Genomic DNA, 16,041 nt, shown 5'->3' on the forward strand with positions numbered 1-16,041 from the left:
CTCAGTAAGGTTTTTATTAGTCGAGTTCCTTCTTTCTCTTCCAGAAGTCGCTCAAGATTTCTATCTTGCGTTTTTCAGTACAGAGTCTAAGTATTTGCTTTTGCTCCACAGATGCTGCCAGAGCTGCTGAGTTTCTCCAGCAATTCCCATTTGTGCATTGTTAAATAAACTCTGCTATTTCCAAAGAAGAGTCACTGGGTTTGAAATGTTTGTGGTATTTCTCTTTCCACAGATGATGTTGCCAGACCATGCTGAGTTTCTCTAGCACTTTATTATACTGCTGTTTCCTTTTCTCCTATAATAATCTCACTATGTTCATTTTCAAGAAAGCAAGTCCCTTTAAAAAGTTCCTTTTACCAAATGTGTTCATATAAACATTTATTATACTGTTACTTTGGCTGTAAGATTCTCCCTCTTCATATAAGATGTACATACCTCTATTTCTGCTTGTAGATTATCAAATTTGTCAAAACTCTTTTTGTTTTACTTGTGAACTGTTATAATTCAGCAAAATATAAGGACAGTTGAAATGAGATTTTATCCAAAATAACAACTGACACAATTAACATAATGCAAAACATTTATTTCCAAATAAAAACAAATAAAACTGAATAAAAAGCACCAAGTAAAATACACTGGTTATGGTTTTGGTTCTAAAAGGATATTTTCTTAAATAGCACAATTTCATTTTTAAGTGTGAATAATTTACCAGTTCTGATGACATTAACATTAAACTGAGTTACAATTTATTAATGATTTTGGACATGAGGTGAAGTTAGGAAGTAGTCTCTTTTCCCCAGATCTTTTTCAAATGGGTCCTTTATTTATTTCCTGCCTGAGAATGTACAATGTTTTAGTATGTATCCTTTCCCCGATAATCTAGTACAGTTGTAAACAATGATTTTGTACATGGAGGAGTTATATAGCAGGACAAGTCTTCTGGCTTGCACATTAAGAAGAAACTACACACCCAATAGTCCAAATAAGTTTTCAATTCTCTTGGATCCATGTACATCTATAATGGTAAATCATGTTTAAGCACAAGAGTAAGCACAACTGAAATTGATTCAGTTTCATTCTATAGTGCTGTTTGAAAAAAATAGAGAAGTCATGTTTGAGAAAATCTGAAACCATAATTCTGTTTCATTCTTCAGAGATGCAGCCAGTCCTGTTGAGTATTTCCAACAATTTTTTGTCAGAATGCATTTCCAGTGATGTGGACTGAGTGTTACATTTCATTTTTTCTATCAGGAAGGAAGACAGAAATCTGCTTTTATGATCTTAAAACTAGCTGCTTACATTTATTCATTTGATAATATGGTACAATCTAAAATTGTATTCTGCATGCACAGTATTAGGGCCAATTTTTATTGGAATGAGACTAAGGCATTCAATTTAGCTGCATAAAAAAAATTTCAATTGACTTTGTGACATGTATTCAATTTGTGTAAAACCCACAACTGCAGTGAAGAGCAGCAATGTACTTTGTCACTGCAGTACTTGATGTCTGCCACTGGATGCTGCTAGTAGGTAATCTACATACTCCAGTAGACTCAAAATTTCCAGTGCCCATCAGACTTGCCTGGATTCTTAATTCTTGCCTGGTCTAGATTTCTTCCCCTCAAAAATATAGATCAGAGGCATTGATCAGTTAATTGAATAATCAGCAATTGTTAAATAATTCCATGCAGTTTTTATTCCCTTTCGGCATTAAGCTCACAATATGTTGATATTAGAATAGCACCAATGGACTATTTGGTACTTCTGTACACTAGTGAAAGAATCATAGAAAAATAGCAATGGAACTGATTTATTCCATGGATGGCAACAGTGGAAAACTAACTTGAAAGAAAATTTTGTGTGAAAGAATGAACAATTCAGTAATATCCAATTAAATACATATATATGATACAAAATTGTTATTTATTGCAAAAGAAATTTAATCATTGAAGAATTTGACTTAACCATTGAATTAAAAGGGATAGGCTGAATATTACCCTTCACATCTAATATTTATGACAAATGGAAACAATAATAGTTGTCTGCAAATCACTAAGTTTAGACACCCATACAATAAATATTGCTTTGCTAACAGCACTTAACAGTGGCTGGTTCATGCATGAAAAGAGCAACATACAGTTCACTACACAGGCATAACTATTTATAAGATCAGAAAAGAATGCTTCCTTGCAATCCACCAAGAGTTTCTTAGAAACTGGTAGAAGTGGCATCAGTGCCTTTTTATGATTATCATGCATCATAAGACAAAACGCATTACCAGCTTCAGAAAATGACCTAGTTTCACATAGAAATTAACTTGTTTAGAATAGATGATACAAAAACAAACAAACAGTCAGTAAGGTGCTAATTTGAAGACGTGTTTCCAGGATTCAGATTACATCACTAGTCCGGGATCTCTCCCAGTTTAGTTTTAACCTGAATCTTCTGAATTAGATTACAGCCTTGTAATCTATCTCAAGTATTCACTGGACTGATGAACAGTAATAAAAATACATTGCATGATGTGACAATACTCTATAATACGTCATCTCTTCCCTGTTGGAAGAGCTTTTTTAACATTAATTAAACAGTTATGACTTGGCAAATACATGTTCTAGTTTTCCATTATGTATATTTCCATGACCCTCTATGCGTTTCACCCAACCAGTGTAGATTTCAGGAGATGGAAAGATTAACAGCGGACGAGATTTCCTTTCACTTTTTATAGGCTGTCATATTAACCTGGCTGCAAAACTAAACTGCAGATCCACAATTACAATATTTGTCTGATATTCAAAAAGATTCCCCAGTAAGATGGTGCATGTTGCTATGGGCTGTAATGAGTTACATAAAGACTTAGATTACATTGACTCTGATGTAAGTGAAAACATGATGGAACACACAAAAGAAGGTTAAGGCGTACATTTCTTTTTCCGTAACAGATAAATTAAAATAGCTAAAACAATAGTAAAATACTGCAGATGTTGGAAATCTGAAATTAATGTACAAAATGCTGGTAATGCTCATTTGATTAGACAGCAAGTGAAAAACAAGTAAATGTGCCAGATTTATTTTTTTTTCTCCAAAGATGCTGCCTGATCTGAGTATTTCTAGCATTTTCAATTTAGAGTACAGTATTTCAATCTGTTAAAACTTTTAAAAATTAACTTTACACTAATCACCTGCTGCATAGGTACCAAGAGAATAAAACTCGACTGAACTATTTTGAAACATGAAACAAAGTTCTGCCGCTGGAGCTTGAGAAAGCAAAACACATTTGAAGACCACTTTCACACAGTCTAAGAATTTAAGCTTTGTCCCTGATACTTATGACAGAGTCACAATGGTTTGGCACTTGTCCAGCTGATTTTAAAACTGCATTACTCTATAATATTTTCATTTCAAATAAAAGCTACTCATTTTGCTTAGATTCAAACAAAATCATGTGATTAATTCTTCTCCCCTTCTTTCCTGAAGGTAATAACTTCCAGTGGTAAAATTCCAAGCTAACAAGCATCACTAAGTATCCACACCTTGACACTGAACACTAGCAGCTGTCTGACTACAGAGGACATTTCAACTGGTCCTAATCCTCACCTGTCGTCCAGACGTATGCACTTTCAGTAGAGACAGCTGAGTCAGGATCAGAAGCAGAAGCTTTAGCTGATTTTCAGATAATTTAGCTGCAGAGCCCCAGCTAATTAGACATCTTATCTACTGTTCCAGCTAAGATCAACAAACTCAATAACAGTTGAAAATTTAATCTGGAACATTTCTGTTCTGCATGGCAGGGGGTGCTGAACCACAGGAGCAACTAGATTGATAATATTTAATGAAATATTTTAACAAGTTCAATCAACATTCGCTTTACCTGCAAATATGAGAAATACAATTAATTTACAGTTCCTCTGCAGTGACATAGCTCACCCAGTTTTAACAAGTCTGTCTGCTCTCAGTCTTGCTTATTGCAAATGTTAAAACAAAGTATTCTTTAAAAAGAACCAAAAACAAATTTTGTACCATGGGACAAACATTTTGTTGATTTTATGATTTACTGCTGAATTTGGTAGTTCAAGTGAATAAGCTACTAACTTCTAACCAACAGCTTCCAAGCTTGAATCCCATTGCTGTTCAACACTTAAAAATTTGCCCGTTGTCACAGATGGGCAAGTTTTATCGGTAATTATCCACAAGGCTTAATGGAGCACAAGGGGGTCATATTTCTACTTGGCAAGGGCCAAGACACTATGCAGCAAAACATTTTTTCTTAGTTGAACAGGATGCATCACTGCCTCATTCAACTATACTGGCTCAAAGGGTGTTTCATGAATTTAAGTGTCACCTAGACAGGAGGGAACAATGCGATAAAAATAAGAATCCTGTGAAGTACACAGCTTTAAAATTAATCGAGCACTGCATCCTTTTAATCTCTTAAAAATAATACTTATGATTTGAAATACTTCTAAAATCCAGCCTGTAATTTTGTTTAGAAAGCAATGCTATCTCTTAACAATTTGGCAGAGACAATTAAAATTGTGGAAACACTGACTAGTAAAACCTTAGAAAATCTACGATTGTGATTTTTAAAATGTTATTGTATTGTGACAATGGTCAGTCATACATCTCCTGGAACATTCTTTGCCCCATGGCAATATATGCTTCCTTCTCTTCAGCAGTCATCTGTGTCACTAGCTCAACGCATTGGCTGACCTGGCTGTACGAATATGGCTGACCTGCTACCATCACAATTGGCTCATCCTCCACTTCTTCAAACTCTTCATCATCTTCTGCTGCTGCTGCTGCTGGGAATGACGCTGCAGGTGCCTGTGGCCGAGGTGATTCATCCTCGGATTCACTAGTATCACTTTCTGAATCACTAGCATTTGAAGTTGGGATTGCAGCAGCTGCAGCCACAGTTGCAGATGTACTCTTCTTTTCATGGATAAGCAGGGTTTGCATGACTTCTTCATTTGCTTCCATTGGATTCCCTTTCCCCTCACGATCATGGTATGAGTCAACATCATTATTACCTACAATACACATAGCAGTGAAGAAATGCTTTTAAAAATGGATTTCCAAAGAAGTTCATTTATGCCTATAGCAACAGTCTGAATATGAATAGCATGATTACAGCTGCTTATAAACTTTAAAGATAATCACAAAGCAAATACATAGCATTAATCAGCTGGCAGTCTTTTCTTCCTCATTTAGACAGTTCTGGCTTAGTCTCTCCCAGACTGGTCCAAAGTGCTGGTCTATTAAAGTCAATGAGCCACTCCAAGATGCTCACATTCTCACCAACACACTGCTATATCAGAGCAGTGAGATAACAGAGGGAAAAAAAAAAGCCACACTAGTGTCAATGATAAAAATAAAGTTGACAAAAATCAACAGAAGGTAATCAATAGAAATTAAATTATCTCTCTATATAAGAAGAATTGCACTCTTCCCCTTATTTTAAGCATATTTTCTAATTAATCTGTTTAGACATGTTATGATGCACTGGTGGAGCATGAGAGACTTGGGCCCAGAGGAAGGGACATGACTGTTCTGCCACAAGACCCTTTTTCCCCTGCTTAATCTAGCCATTTTCAAATCAGCCTGTTCAGAGATGCTATTACACACGTCTGGAACCATGGATTTAGGACGCTTTTGAAGACAGCAACTATCTGTGGCTGTAATTTTAAAAGCATTTGGGCAAACTGATGACATTCAGCATAATTCATTTAATCAGCAACAGCAAATTTTCAGAGCTAAACAATAGCCTCATCATTTGCTGAGTGCAAAGTGATGAGTCTGCCCTTTTCTGATGAAGGGTCTAGGCCCGAAACGTCAGCCTCTCTGCTCCTATGATGCTGCTTGGCCTGCTGTGTTCATCCAGCCCTGCACCTTGTTGTCTCGGATTCTCCAGCATCTGCAGTTCCTACTATCTCTTAGTAATGTGCAGCATTGTTTGTGTCTCTACAAAAGGGGAAAATGGGTTTGAACTGATGTTGCAGTGGTTGAGGTTGGCTGCACAGGGGCCTTGGCTTGTCCTGAACCCATTTAGCAAGGACCACTACGCTGTGGTAATTCAAACCTGTTATTTGACAAGTGGGGTTTGTCAGAAGAAAGATGGTAGTGACTTTATGACTTTGCCATTCCTTGATCCAAAGGACATGTGCTGGCAGAACTTGTTCAGGAAGGTTGCTCCCCATGGAGTGCTGAGATGGTAGGTAGGAGTAGGTGGATTGAACAGGTCATCATAGAATGGTTAGTGAGGTACATCGTGAATAGCTTTCACCAGCCTGTGGGCTTTCTTCAGTTGATGGATGTGTAAGGGAGTGATGTTTGCAACAGAGGGGACATTAGGTCAGCATTCATGCTGCACTCTCCATCAGTGCCCCACGGAAAGTAAGTGATCTTAGGGGGAGAAAGGTTATCAGGGGTAGATGGAAGTGCAGATTTGAATTTATTATCAGATTACTAAATGACAGAACAGGACTGAGCAGCTGAATGGACAGCTGCTGCTCACGACTTGTATGTTCCTGAGTCTGTTCGTATGTACCAAAAGACGAAATTCCAAAAAAAATTAAAAGACTCTGGAATAACTCTTTTGTGGAATCCCAGTCACCCCTGAATCACCAGTCTCAACATTAAATTACCATAAAGGCAAAGAGTTGCTCAATATTGACAGCCTATCAACCACGAACAGGCTCATTGGATGTCTTAGCACCCATACTCCATCATCAGTGGCTTACAAAAGACCCATATAGAAAATGTAGAAGCAGTCTGTCACATCAAAGGCTTTGGCCTGCTGTGCTACTCCCCTTATGACAAACACAGCCACACCATCTAGGTTTAATCCAACAGTGCTGATGCTGCCACCCTATCATCAACCACATTCAGCATTGTATTAAAATTTTTTGAAGTCAGGATGGTGTGGAGAACTTGCAGCTAGTGGTGTTATCACATATCTGCTCTTGTTTTTTCTAAGTGGTTAATGTTGGGTTTGATGGAGATTGGGTAAGCCATTGACTGCACCAGCTGTGAGGCACATAATTTGACATTATGCTTGTGCTGTATTCACGTTATTTTACAGGAGTAATCTTGTAATGGAAAATTTTTAAAAGTTTGCAATTATACATTGTCTTTCATAACTTCAGTGCCAGCTACGGTTCAGTTGATAGCATTCTCACCTCAGAGTCAAAATTAGGGGATCATGTCTCACTTCAAAAGACTTGAGCACAAAAATTTAAGTGGACACTCCAGTACAGTACTGTGGGAGTGCTGTGCTATTGGAGATATGTATTACAAATGAAGTTTTAAACCCCTTAGATGTATGCAAAAGATCCAGGGCTATTTTAAACGAGGAGAGTTTCTCGGAGTATCCTGCCCAAAATTTATTCTTTTGTTGATAAAACTAAAACAGTTTATTTGGCCAATAACATATTGCAGTTTGTGACAGCTTGGTGTGCACAAATTGGTTTTCATGTCTCCTACATACTACAGTGACTGCATTTCATAGGCTATAAAATGTTTTGGGACACTGGAGGTTATGAAAGAGATGGTATAAAGAAGTGGAAGTTTTGTTTCATGAAGCCCCGAAATGCTTTCAAAAAGGCACTGTTGTCTTACTTATTACTTTTGTGGACTTAAATTTGAAGGATTGAGATACTTTGATTTTTTTTTAACAGAAGTGGTCAATATTGGAACTTTTTTTATTAAGACATTTTTGATAGTCACTTTTCTTGTGCTGGCTGATTTTATTTTTCACTAAAAACCACATACCTAGGACTTTGACTATTGGGTCTCAGTTTCTGCTTTGACTATTTTTTGAAGTAGCTGGAAAAAAGCCTGCTAAAAGAAAGCTTGCCAGTTCAGCTCTCCTATTTCCATAAAGAACATTCACTGTGGGTTCAGTATGGTAACTGGAGTCCTGGTCCAGCTGCTCTTGCAAGAAAAGTCTCAAAGTGTTCATCTCTACTTCTTGAACAAAGTTGACAAAGATCCATAGAGAAAACGGTATGTGTTTAGCGATATCTTTGTCTTTGTACACGAGAATGTCACACTGACAGCCATCTAAACATCTCAAACTTTATACTTCTTGCATCCAAGAACTAAGATTTATTGGACTAAAGTGCTTTGTACAAGTGAAGTGGTTCATATTTTCCTATTACAAATTAAGTGTGTTAACCGGTTTTGCATCTGAGTGGAATAAGTTTTGTTTTACGATAAATCGATAACCTTTTATTTATTAAACAAATTGGATGACGGACTTTTTCATTCTAAGTCTAGAGAAAGCACATGATTGGTCATATCAGGAACCAGGCAAAACAATTAAACATACACTGCGACTTGTAGAGTAGTGGGATAGAGAGAGAGAGAGAGAGAGAGAGAGACAGGAAGACAGAGCACTCGTCCTAACTCAGTCGTAACTGTCATAATGTAAGAAATGCAACAGCTACTTACCACAAAGTATCTTCCTTATGTTGAAAATAGTGCCACACAATCTTTCATGGCCATGGAGAAGGCAAATGGGCTTTCAGTTTGCAGTCTTATTTGAAAGGCAGCACTCTGACAGTGCAGCACTGACATAGCACTACACTAGAGCATCAGCCTAAATTACAAACTCAAAATCTGAGAGGAGCCCTTGAACTCTCAACCTCTGTAGCACTGAGCTACAGTTGATATCACAACAGAAAACAGTATAAGTTTTGGAATGTCATTTTCCAGGCCATTACATTTTATCCATTGATTCACCCACTTTTGTAACACAAAACCCTTAGCTTCAAATAACTTGTACACCTTTTGAAAAATATTTTTAAAAACTAATACAGAAAGTTAAAGAATTGGGCAACAAATTACACTCTTTACACTGAACAGCTAAAACAAACAAGCCAAATTCCATGCTTCAGTACAGTCAGTACTCACTCTGATGAACTTACACACAAACCAGAACAAAAGACAAAATCAAACAGATATCTCACCTTCCACTTCTTCTAAATCTTTAAAGCTTCCTCGGACAGTGCTCTCCCTCATCCAGATTGGTCTCTCTTTAGCAGGCTTTCCATCAGATACAATTTTATGCTGAGCATCATGTTCTTCCATGTTAATGATGACATTCTGAGTGTAGAGATCCTCATACGTAGGCCCTTTGTTTGCCCATGATTCTTTTTGAAGGTGTGTAGCTCCACTGCCAGCACCAAGTGCCCGTTGACTGAAAAGGAAGTCAGTAAACATTAGCAATTATAAATACAACAAACAGTCCAAGGGAATGAATTTAATCCAGTATTATAAACAAAGAATGAAAAACTGACCAAGAAACATGTTATTCTGCTGTACCTGTGCCTAGCTTCATTGTGTCATGTTGAACAAATACAGCCTAGAAAAGAGGCTCCACATTTAGAATTTTGAACATTTTCTGCTGAAAATGCATGCCTTCAACAAATAGGCTATTTTCTGATTTCTATTCATTTTCACTTTTTGTGTCCAATCATGTACTGATAAAAACGTTTTTAAGTTGCATTTATTTTTATCTGGATTTGAATAATAATGCTGCTCTGACTTCCTTACTCTGATTAGGTTAAGGGAAATACATGTGCTTCAGTTGCACTTCATACATAAAAATTGATATTGAAAACATATACAACATATGTTCAACTGAAATACCAAAAATCAGATGAAACCTGAAGTTTTTTTGTTCTGTTTTAGTTAAATATTACTGTGGATTCTTACACTTATCTAATCAAACTGGAAGAGAAGTTCCCACAATATTTTAGGAAGGGTAAGAAGTATAATTCATTTTACATGTTCAAGTCTTCACGTGATATGTGAACATATGGCTTTTGGATTCAGGGTTAAGTATGCTATTCATTAAGTCAAGCCAATAAGTAAGCAGCGCATAGAAGAGAAACCTATGAATATATAGGGAAACAGGGAAATGTGTAAATACATTGATAAAGAAAAGCGTTAGAAGTATACAAAAGAGGGAAAAATAAAATGAAGGCCATTTAAAATGTTGGGGAGGCAATGGCCCAGTGGTATTATCGCTGGACTGTTAATCCAGAGAACAAGATAACGATCAAGGGACCCGGACTTAAAACCCACCATGGCATATCTGTAATATCTGTAATTAAGAATCTAATGATGATCGTGAACCCATTGTCGATTGTCGGAAAAACCCATCTGGTTCACTGATGTCCTTTAGGGAAGGAAACTGCCTTCCTTAACGAGTCTGGCCTAGATGTGACTCCAGATCCACAGCAATGTGATTGACTCTTAACTGCCATCTGGGCAATTAGGGGTGGGCAATAAATGTTGCCTAGCCAGCGACGCCCTCATCCCATGAATGAATAAAGATAAAACAGTACATAGAATTGGTGATGAAAATAGATAACATTTAAAACTGTGAAATGGAAAAGACTGCTGAAAATTCAGTAACAGAAGATACTAAAGGCATATCAAGATATAACATTACATACCAGGAACCTATTTGGCTTCAGGTTTATGAAACATTCAAAATTTTACAATGAGTAGATATCCAAAATAAAAGATTGTACGGAACTTCCATAAAGTTTTGGTTGGACAACTTTGGAGAAGATGACAAAGGGATGAAAATGCTGGACAGATTGAAGAAAGCAAATAAGATTATTCTCCAAAATTAAATTAGCAAAATCAAATCAACAGAAAGATGATTTTTATTAAAAAATGAAGGGAAGTTGTAAGGTAGATGTTCTTCAAGTTGAAATAGAAGAAATGTGATCATTAGCAAAAGCAAAATTAAGTGAAATAGAACTCCTAACTACTTCATATTGAACTGTTAAAAATCCTAATTTTCAATTCAATTCTTTTATGGAAATGTGTGTATCACTGGCATGGCCAGCATTTCCCTAATGTCTCTTGAGAAGGTGGTAGTAAGCCACTTTCTTGAACAGCTGCATATGGTACACTCAGTGTCAGCCGGAAGGGAGTACTTAGGAGTATTGTAATAGGTTCTACACTGTACTCTGACAGATTTGGCTGCACCACCTATGAACTGAAGCAAAAGTGTCTGTGCAAAGGATAAAATCCAGACTAGATCTGATGGGCCAAATGGTCTCCTTTTTTAACTTCTGATACATGACAGATAAGAAGTCAAAGACACACTACTTACATAACTAGGTGCCATGGAATGATTAGATACAACATATCAACCTATGTAATTAAAGAAAGAAAGAAACGCTTGCATTTCTATTGTACTTTTCATGACCACCGGAGATCTCAAATGGTTTACAGCCAATGAAGTACTTTTAAACAGTGATCAAGTTTGTAAGCATTTCTTCAGTCATTTGCACACAGCAAATTCCCACAAACAGCTACGTGTTAATGAGCAGCTAATATGCTTTTGAATAAATAATGGATCAGGACACCAGGGATAACTCCCATGCTCTTATTTGAAATAATGCCATGGGATCTTTTACACCAGAACAGACTAATGAGGCCTCAGTTTAACACTATCTGAAAGATGGCGCTCCTAGTAATGCAGCACTACCTCAGTACTGCACTGGAATTTTAGCATTGGTGTGTGTAAACCCTGAAATGGAATTTTAACCCAGAAGTAACCAAATTAAAGTGATCACGCACAAGATTCTATTTAAAAAAGGTTTCCACCTAGGGCTCACAAACATATCAAACATTCAAATAAGAAATTATAATACTATTTAAGCAGAAATACTAGAACAGGATGATGATGGTAGCCACTAAAGTAAATCTTATATACACACTGTTCCAGCTGAATTACTTGCCCATTTTTAACCTAAAGGTATTCATATGCTATGCTATGAATGTATTCAGATTTATACTGGAAATTCTGATTATCTGGGGAGATAAGTCAAAAGTAATTCATAAGTAAAAGCTGCTCAAAGTTCAACTTTTACAAGTTTTGCAGATCTTGTTTTACTTTGTTATGATAAAGATATAAAGAAAAATTAAAATCACAAGCTAACCTTGCCCTAAGCGATGGAATTTCTGTTGGTTCTGGCTCCAGGATTTCATAAGCCAAATTAACATCTTCAGTTTCTCGCAATAGAGCATAGATTGGTTCAATCTGTTCATTAAATCTTGCCAACAGTGTTCTGGCATCCTTCTTTGGTAATGCAGATTCATCCTCTTCCACCTCAGTGTGACAGAAGGTGCATCGGAATGTTCCTGCAAGGACAGAAAAGAATTTTCTATTAACATTCACCACATTATGAATACCATGTTGTCAATGAATTATCAAAAATTTACTCTAAAAGATTTCCGTACCACTTGTTTCTTCCCCTTGTGATAATTATGCTAAAGTTCATCGATGGAAAACAGTGGATCCAGTGACATTGTTCACAGATCAAGAGAACATGGTGTAAATAAATCAGGACAGGCAGGACCTATATAATGATACCAAGTAAGCAGTCTTGAAGGTGTCAGTGAAGAGTTGAGGGGTGCTACGCAAGTGGTTCTTCTTTTGAAAACCAACATAATACAGATGGCTATTTACTCAAAAACGACATTCTGCAGTTTCCTCTTTATAGTACTGCTTTCCTTGCTTTTCCTTCTGCTTAATTTTCTACTTTACATCTGCATCCAAGGTTTTGGCTGATTTTATAATTCCAAAAACATAATAAGCAAGCTCAGGAAGAGACAGGCATTACAGGCATATGCCACATTTCAGACGGGTTCTCAGTATTGGAGACTGCTGACAGGGAATGATGACACTTTGAAGGAGTGCAGATCAAACCACACAAGCTATAATCCAGGGATTCAACAGAAAATAACTGCAAAGATTAGAAATGTAGCTGTCATAGTTAAGCCAACTGCAGCATGGTGTGTTGCTTTTCCGATGCCAGAATAAAGAATATCATGAAGAGGGTATAGAAAATTCTGCAGGAAGAAAGGAGTGAGCTAGAAGTTGTACAACATGTCGGTAGCAAAGGAACAGGTAGCAAGGATCTACACTCAGACTTTCAGATCCTAGATTGGAAGTTAAAAATTAGGACCCCAAAGCTAGTAATTGCTGGATTACTGCCAGTGACATGTGCTAGTAAGAGTAGGAACAGGAAGATAGGATGGATCAATACAGGGCTACAGCATAACACAAGAGATGGGGTTCAAATTTTTAGGGCATTATGAGAGGAGATTTTAGCTGGAATGTTATTTGACTGGAGTGTGAGAAGAAATATGTTGACAACCAATTTAGGATTGTCAGTGGTCTCGAACTTACATAAACCATAAGTTACATATATTAGTACTCGAGGCCCTGTTCTCTGCAAGGAGAAATTTGTTGTACACACACTTCATCGGTTTCAAATCAACAAAATAGGTGGCAGGTATTCTGGTTCATTTCTCAAGAAAATCCTTAACCAGGGTCAACCTGCCTTGTTTTTTTTTAAATTTAGCAATTAACTGTCAGCTGTCATTAATTGGTGCATTTTCTATGGCAACACCGTGACCTGTCTGATCAAGTGCAAGACAAAATAAAATAGTCTTTTTTTTCAGAAATGATCATGTTTTGTATGACCAAATGACTATTTATATACTCTTGAATTTTTAAAATACAAACAGTTTTAATTATTGTGTGCGCCACTAGAGAATATACTCACGTAAAGTCTTCTAGCAACTAGCATTGTTGGGGTTTGTCATACAACAGTCCATCTCAGGCCTATTAATATTAGAGTTACCAGCTACTGATTGTTCCTCACTTCCACACCCACTTTCCTTCTCTATTGCTGTTTCAAAGTTTCAAAGCCTTGGTTACTGCTCAATTTAGATCTAACATTTAGGAGGTGGGTCTATTGTCAGGTGTTGCTATTCACCATCCTGAGTGCACAAAACATTAGTTCTGACGAAGGATCACCAGGCCCGAAATGTTAACTGATTTTTCTTCACAGATGCTGCCAGACCTGCTAAGCTTTTCCAGCAACTTCTGTTTTTATTTCTGATTTACAGCATCCTCAGTTCTTTTGGTTTTTATTTTGCACAAAACGTTCTTTGGCCCACCTCATATTGGGGTGTAACACTACAGCAAGTCAAAAAACAATACCTTTTTCATGTTTAAATATGATAAAAAGTATAGATCCCACCCCACTTCAGCAGAGCATTGTAAAACAACACAAAACATGGTCTCATTGAGGGAGATGGTCAAAAGCTTAGTCAAAGAGGTCATTTTCTTGGGGGCTCTTGTGGCATAGTGGCAATGTCCCTACCTCTAGGCCAGGAAGCCTGGGTTCAGGTTCTGCTCCAGAAGTGTGTAATAGCATCTCTGAACAGGTTAATTAGAAAATATCCAGAGAACATTCCTCCCCGTACTTCACATTGGAGCGTAACACCAGAACAAGTCAAAAAAACCCAATAACTTTTTTCATAATTAAACATGTTAAATAAGCATAGGTCCCAAAGCAGATCAATGGATCATTATTAAGCAATGCAAAAAAGTTTTGTAAAGTAACATAAAGGCACAGTCAAAGCTTAGTCAAAGAGGTAGGTTCTTGGGGATCTTTTGTGACACGGTGGTAGTGTCCCTACCTCTGGGCCAGGAAACTTGAGTTCAAGTCCAATTGCTCCAGATCGCATATGTCTGAACAGGTTGATTTTAAATATCTAAATGTGTATGAAATATAGAGGCCATGAGTTCAATCCTTACCTACAGGGGATTAAAAACAAAGGTAGGTTCTAGGGAATACCTTAAAGGAAGAAAGAAAGATGGAGGGGTTCAGAGATGGGATTCCAGACCTTACTGCCTTTGTAGTTGGTGACCTAGCACTAATATTGGAGGAAGCAAAATATTCTGTAGGCAAGAATTAGAAGACTGCAGGTATCTCAGAGGAATGAGGAGTTGAAAATTTACTGAACTGTAGAGGGATAACATTATTGTCAGGTTTGAAAACAGGGATCAAAATTTTAAAATTAAGCCATTGCTTGACAGACTAGGTAAAACAAGGATATTGTCCACAGTGTTTATGGGTTTATTGAAGTGTAAATAGCAGCCTCAGAAAGGCCTGCTAGAGGACGGAGGAAAGTGGGAAAGTTTGCTTTCCTTATTTTACCATAAAATCTAGAATAATTCTGTAATATTGATGGAACATTTACATTCGTCTTGTCACGTGGAGCAGAGCAGATACAGTTATTGAGAAATACTGCATTTATTGAAATATATCCAAGTTGTGTCATTTTTATACTGATTGGCTGTTGGTACTGAACAAAAATTTTTGTATCAAGGTGACTTGATCATTGAAGTAAACAATTTCAGCACTTACCAAAGTTATCAGCAAATTTCTGGAGAATTTAAGTTCGTTACAAAACGACACAAAAGAGCAGCTTTTAGTACATTGACATGAAGTGAAGTGAAGTGAAATTGGAAAGCAGGCTGGAAACAATACATTCATGGTAAAAGCTGAAAATGGCTTTCAGTTAAGAGGGAAAATAGAATATTTTTCTCAATCAACCTTTTAAAGCTTTTAGAATGTATAACACTATATTTAAGACCAGCAGACAACGGGTCACATTAGTCTGTCAGGATGTGAGTTATACACTTTGCCATCTGTCTTTCATTTATTTTAGGACAGAGCCAGAATTTGTCAAATGAAGACACCGCACGTACTAGAGCTCCCCTTGACGCTGTTCTCTGCAGGAATGAAAGCACCAGTCCTTCTCATGTGCATAACAAAGTGAGAGGGACGGAAAACAGATGGTACAAACCCCAAGACATGCAACCCAGACTGTCGAGGATCCTGCTTCCTTCCCATCTGGAGTCTCAGCATAAAGAATATAACTGCAATAAGCCACAACTTTAACAGTTCCTCGGTCATAATAGGAATCTGAAATATCTATTAGCTTGCACTGAATATGCTTATACATAAGCACAATGACTTATGTTTATACATTCCATTAGGAAAGTGGAATCAGTACAAAACGCTTATCTAGCAATTTTAATTTAAGTGCAAACAACTTGAATTTCACAAGATCTAGTAACAGTACTTTTGAGTCTTGTTGAGAAGATGTTTCGTCGAAGCTTTTCATCATGCATTCATCAGGACAATTTGAAAG

At 37.0% G+C, this 16,041-nt stretch overlaps 1 protein-coding gene across 2 annotated transcripts in view; it reads right to left on the minus strand.

Moving 5' to 3' along the window:
• Positions 1-566: 566 nt before the first annotated feature.
• Positions 567-16,041, minus strand: part of gtf2e1 (general transcription factor IIE, polypeptide 1, alpha) — a 44,404-nt gene continuing 28,929 nt past the window's right edge. The window contains exons 3-5 of one of the 2 annotated variants that reach the window (XM_020520690.2): positions 11,967-12,168; positions 8,970-9,199; positions 567-5,030 (exon numbers count right to left, since the gene is read on the minus strand). In XM_020520690.2, coding sequence (XP_020376279.2) covers positions 4,612-5,030; positions 8,970-9,199; positions 11,967-12,168 — 851 coding nt within the window. In that variant the 3' untranslated portion in view covers positions 567-4,611. The remainder of the gene's footprint in view (positions 5,031-8,969; positions 9,200-11,966; positions 12,169-16,041) is intronic. The other variant, XM_020520686.2, reaches the window with a different exon arrangement.

The sequence above is a fragment of the Rhincodon typus genome, chromosome 11, assembly GCF_021869965.1.
Source record: "Rhincodon typus isolate 14 chromosome 11, sRhiTyp1.1, whole genome shotgun sequence".
NCBI classification, from domain to species: domain Eukaryota; kingdom Metazoa; phylum Chordata; class Chondrichthyes; order Orectolobiformes; family Rhincodontidae; genus Rhincodon; species Rhincodon typus.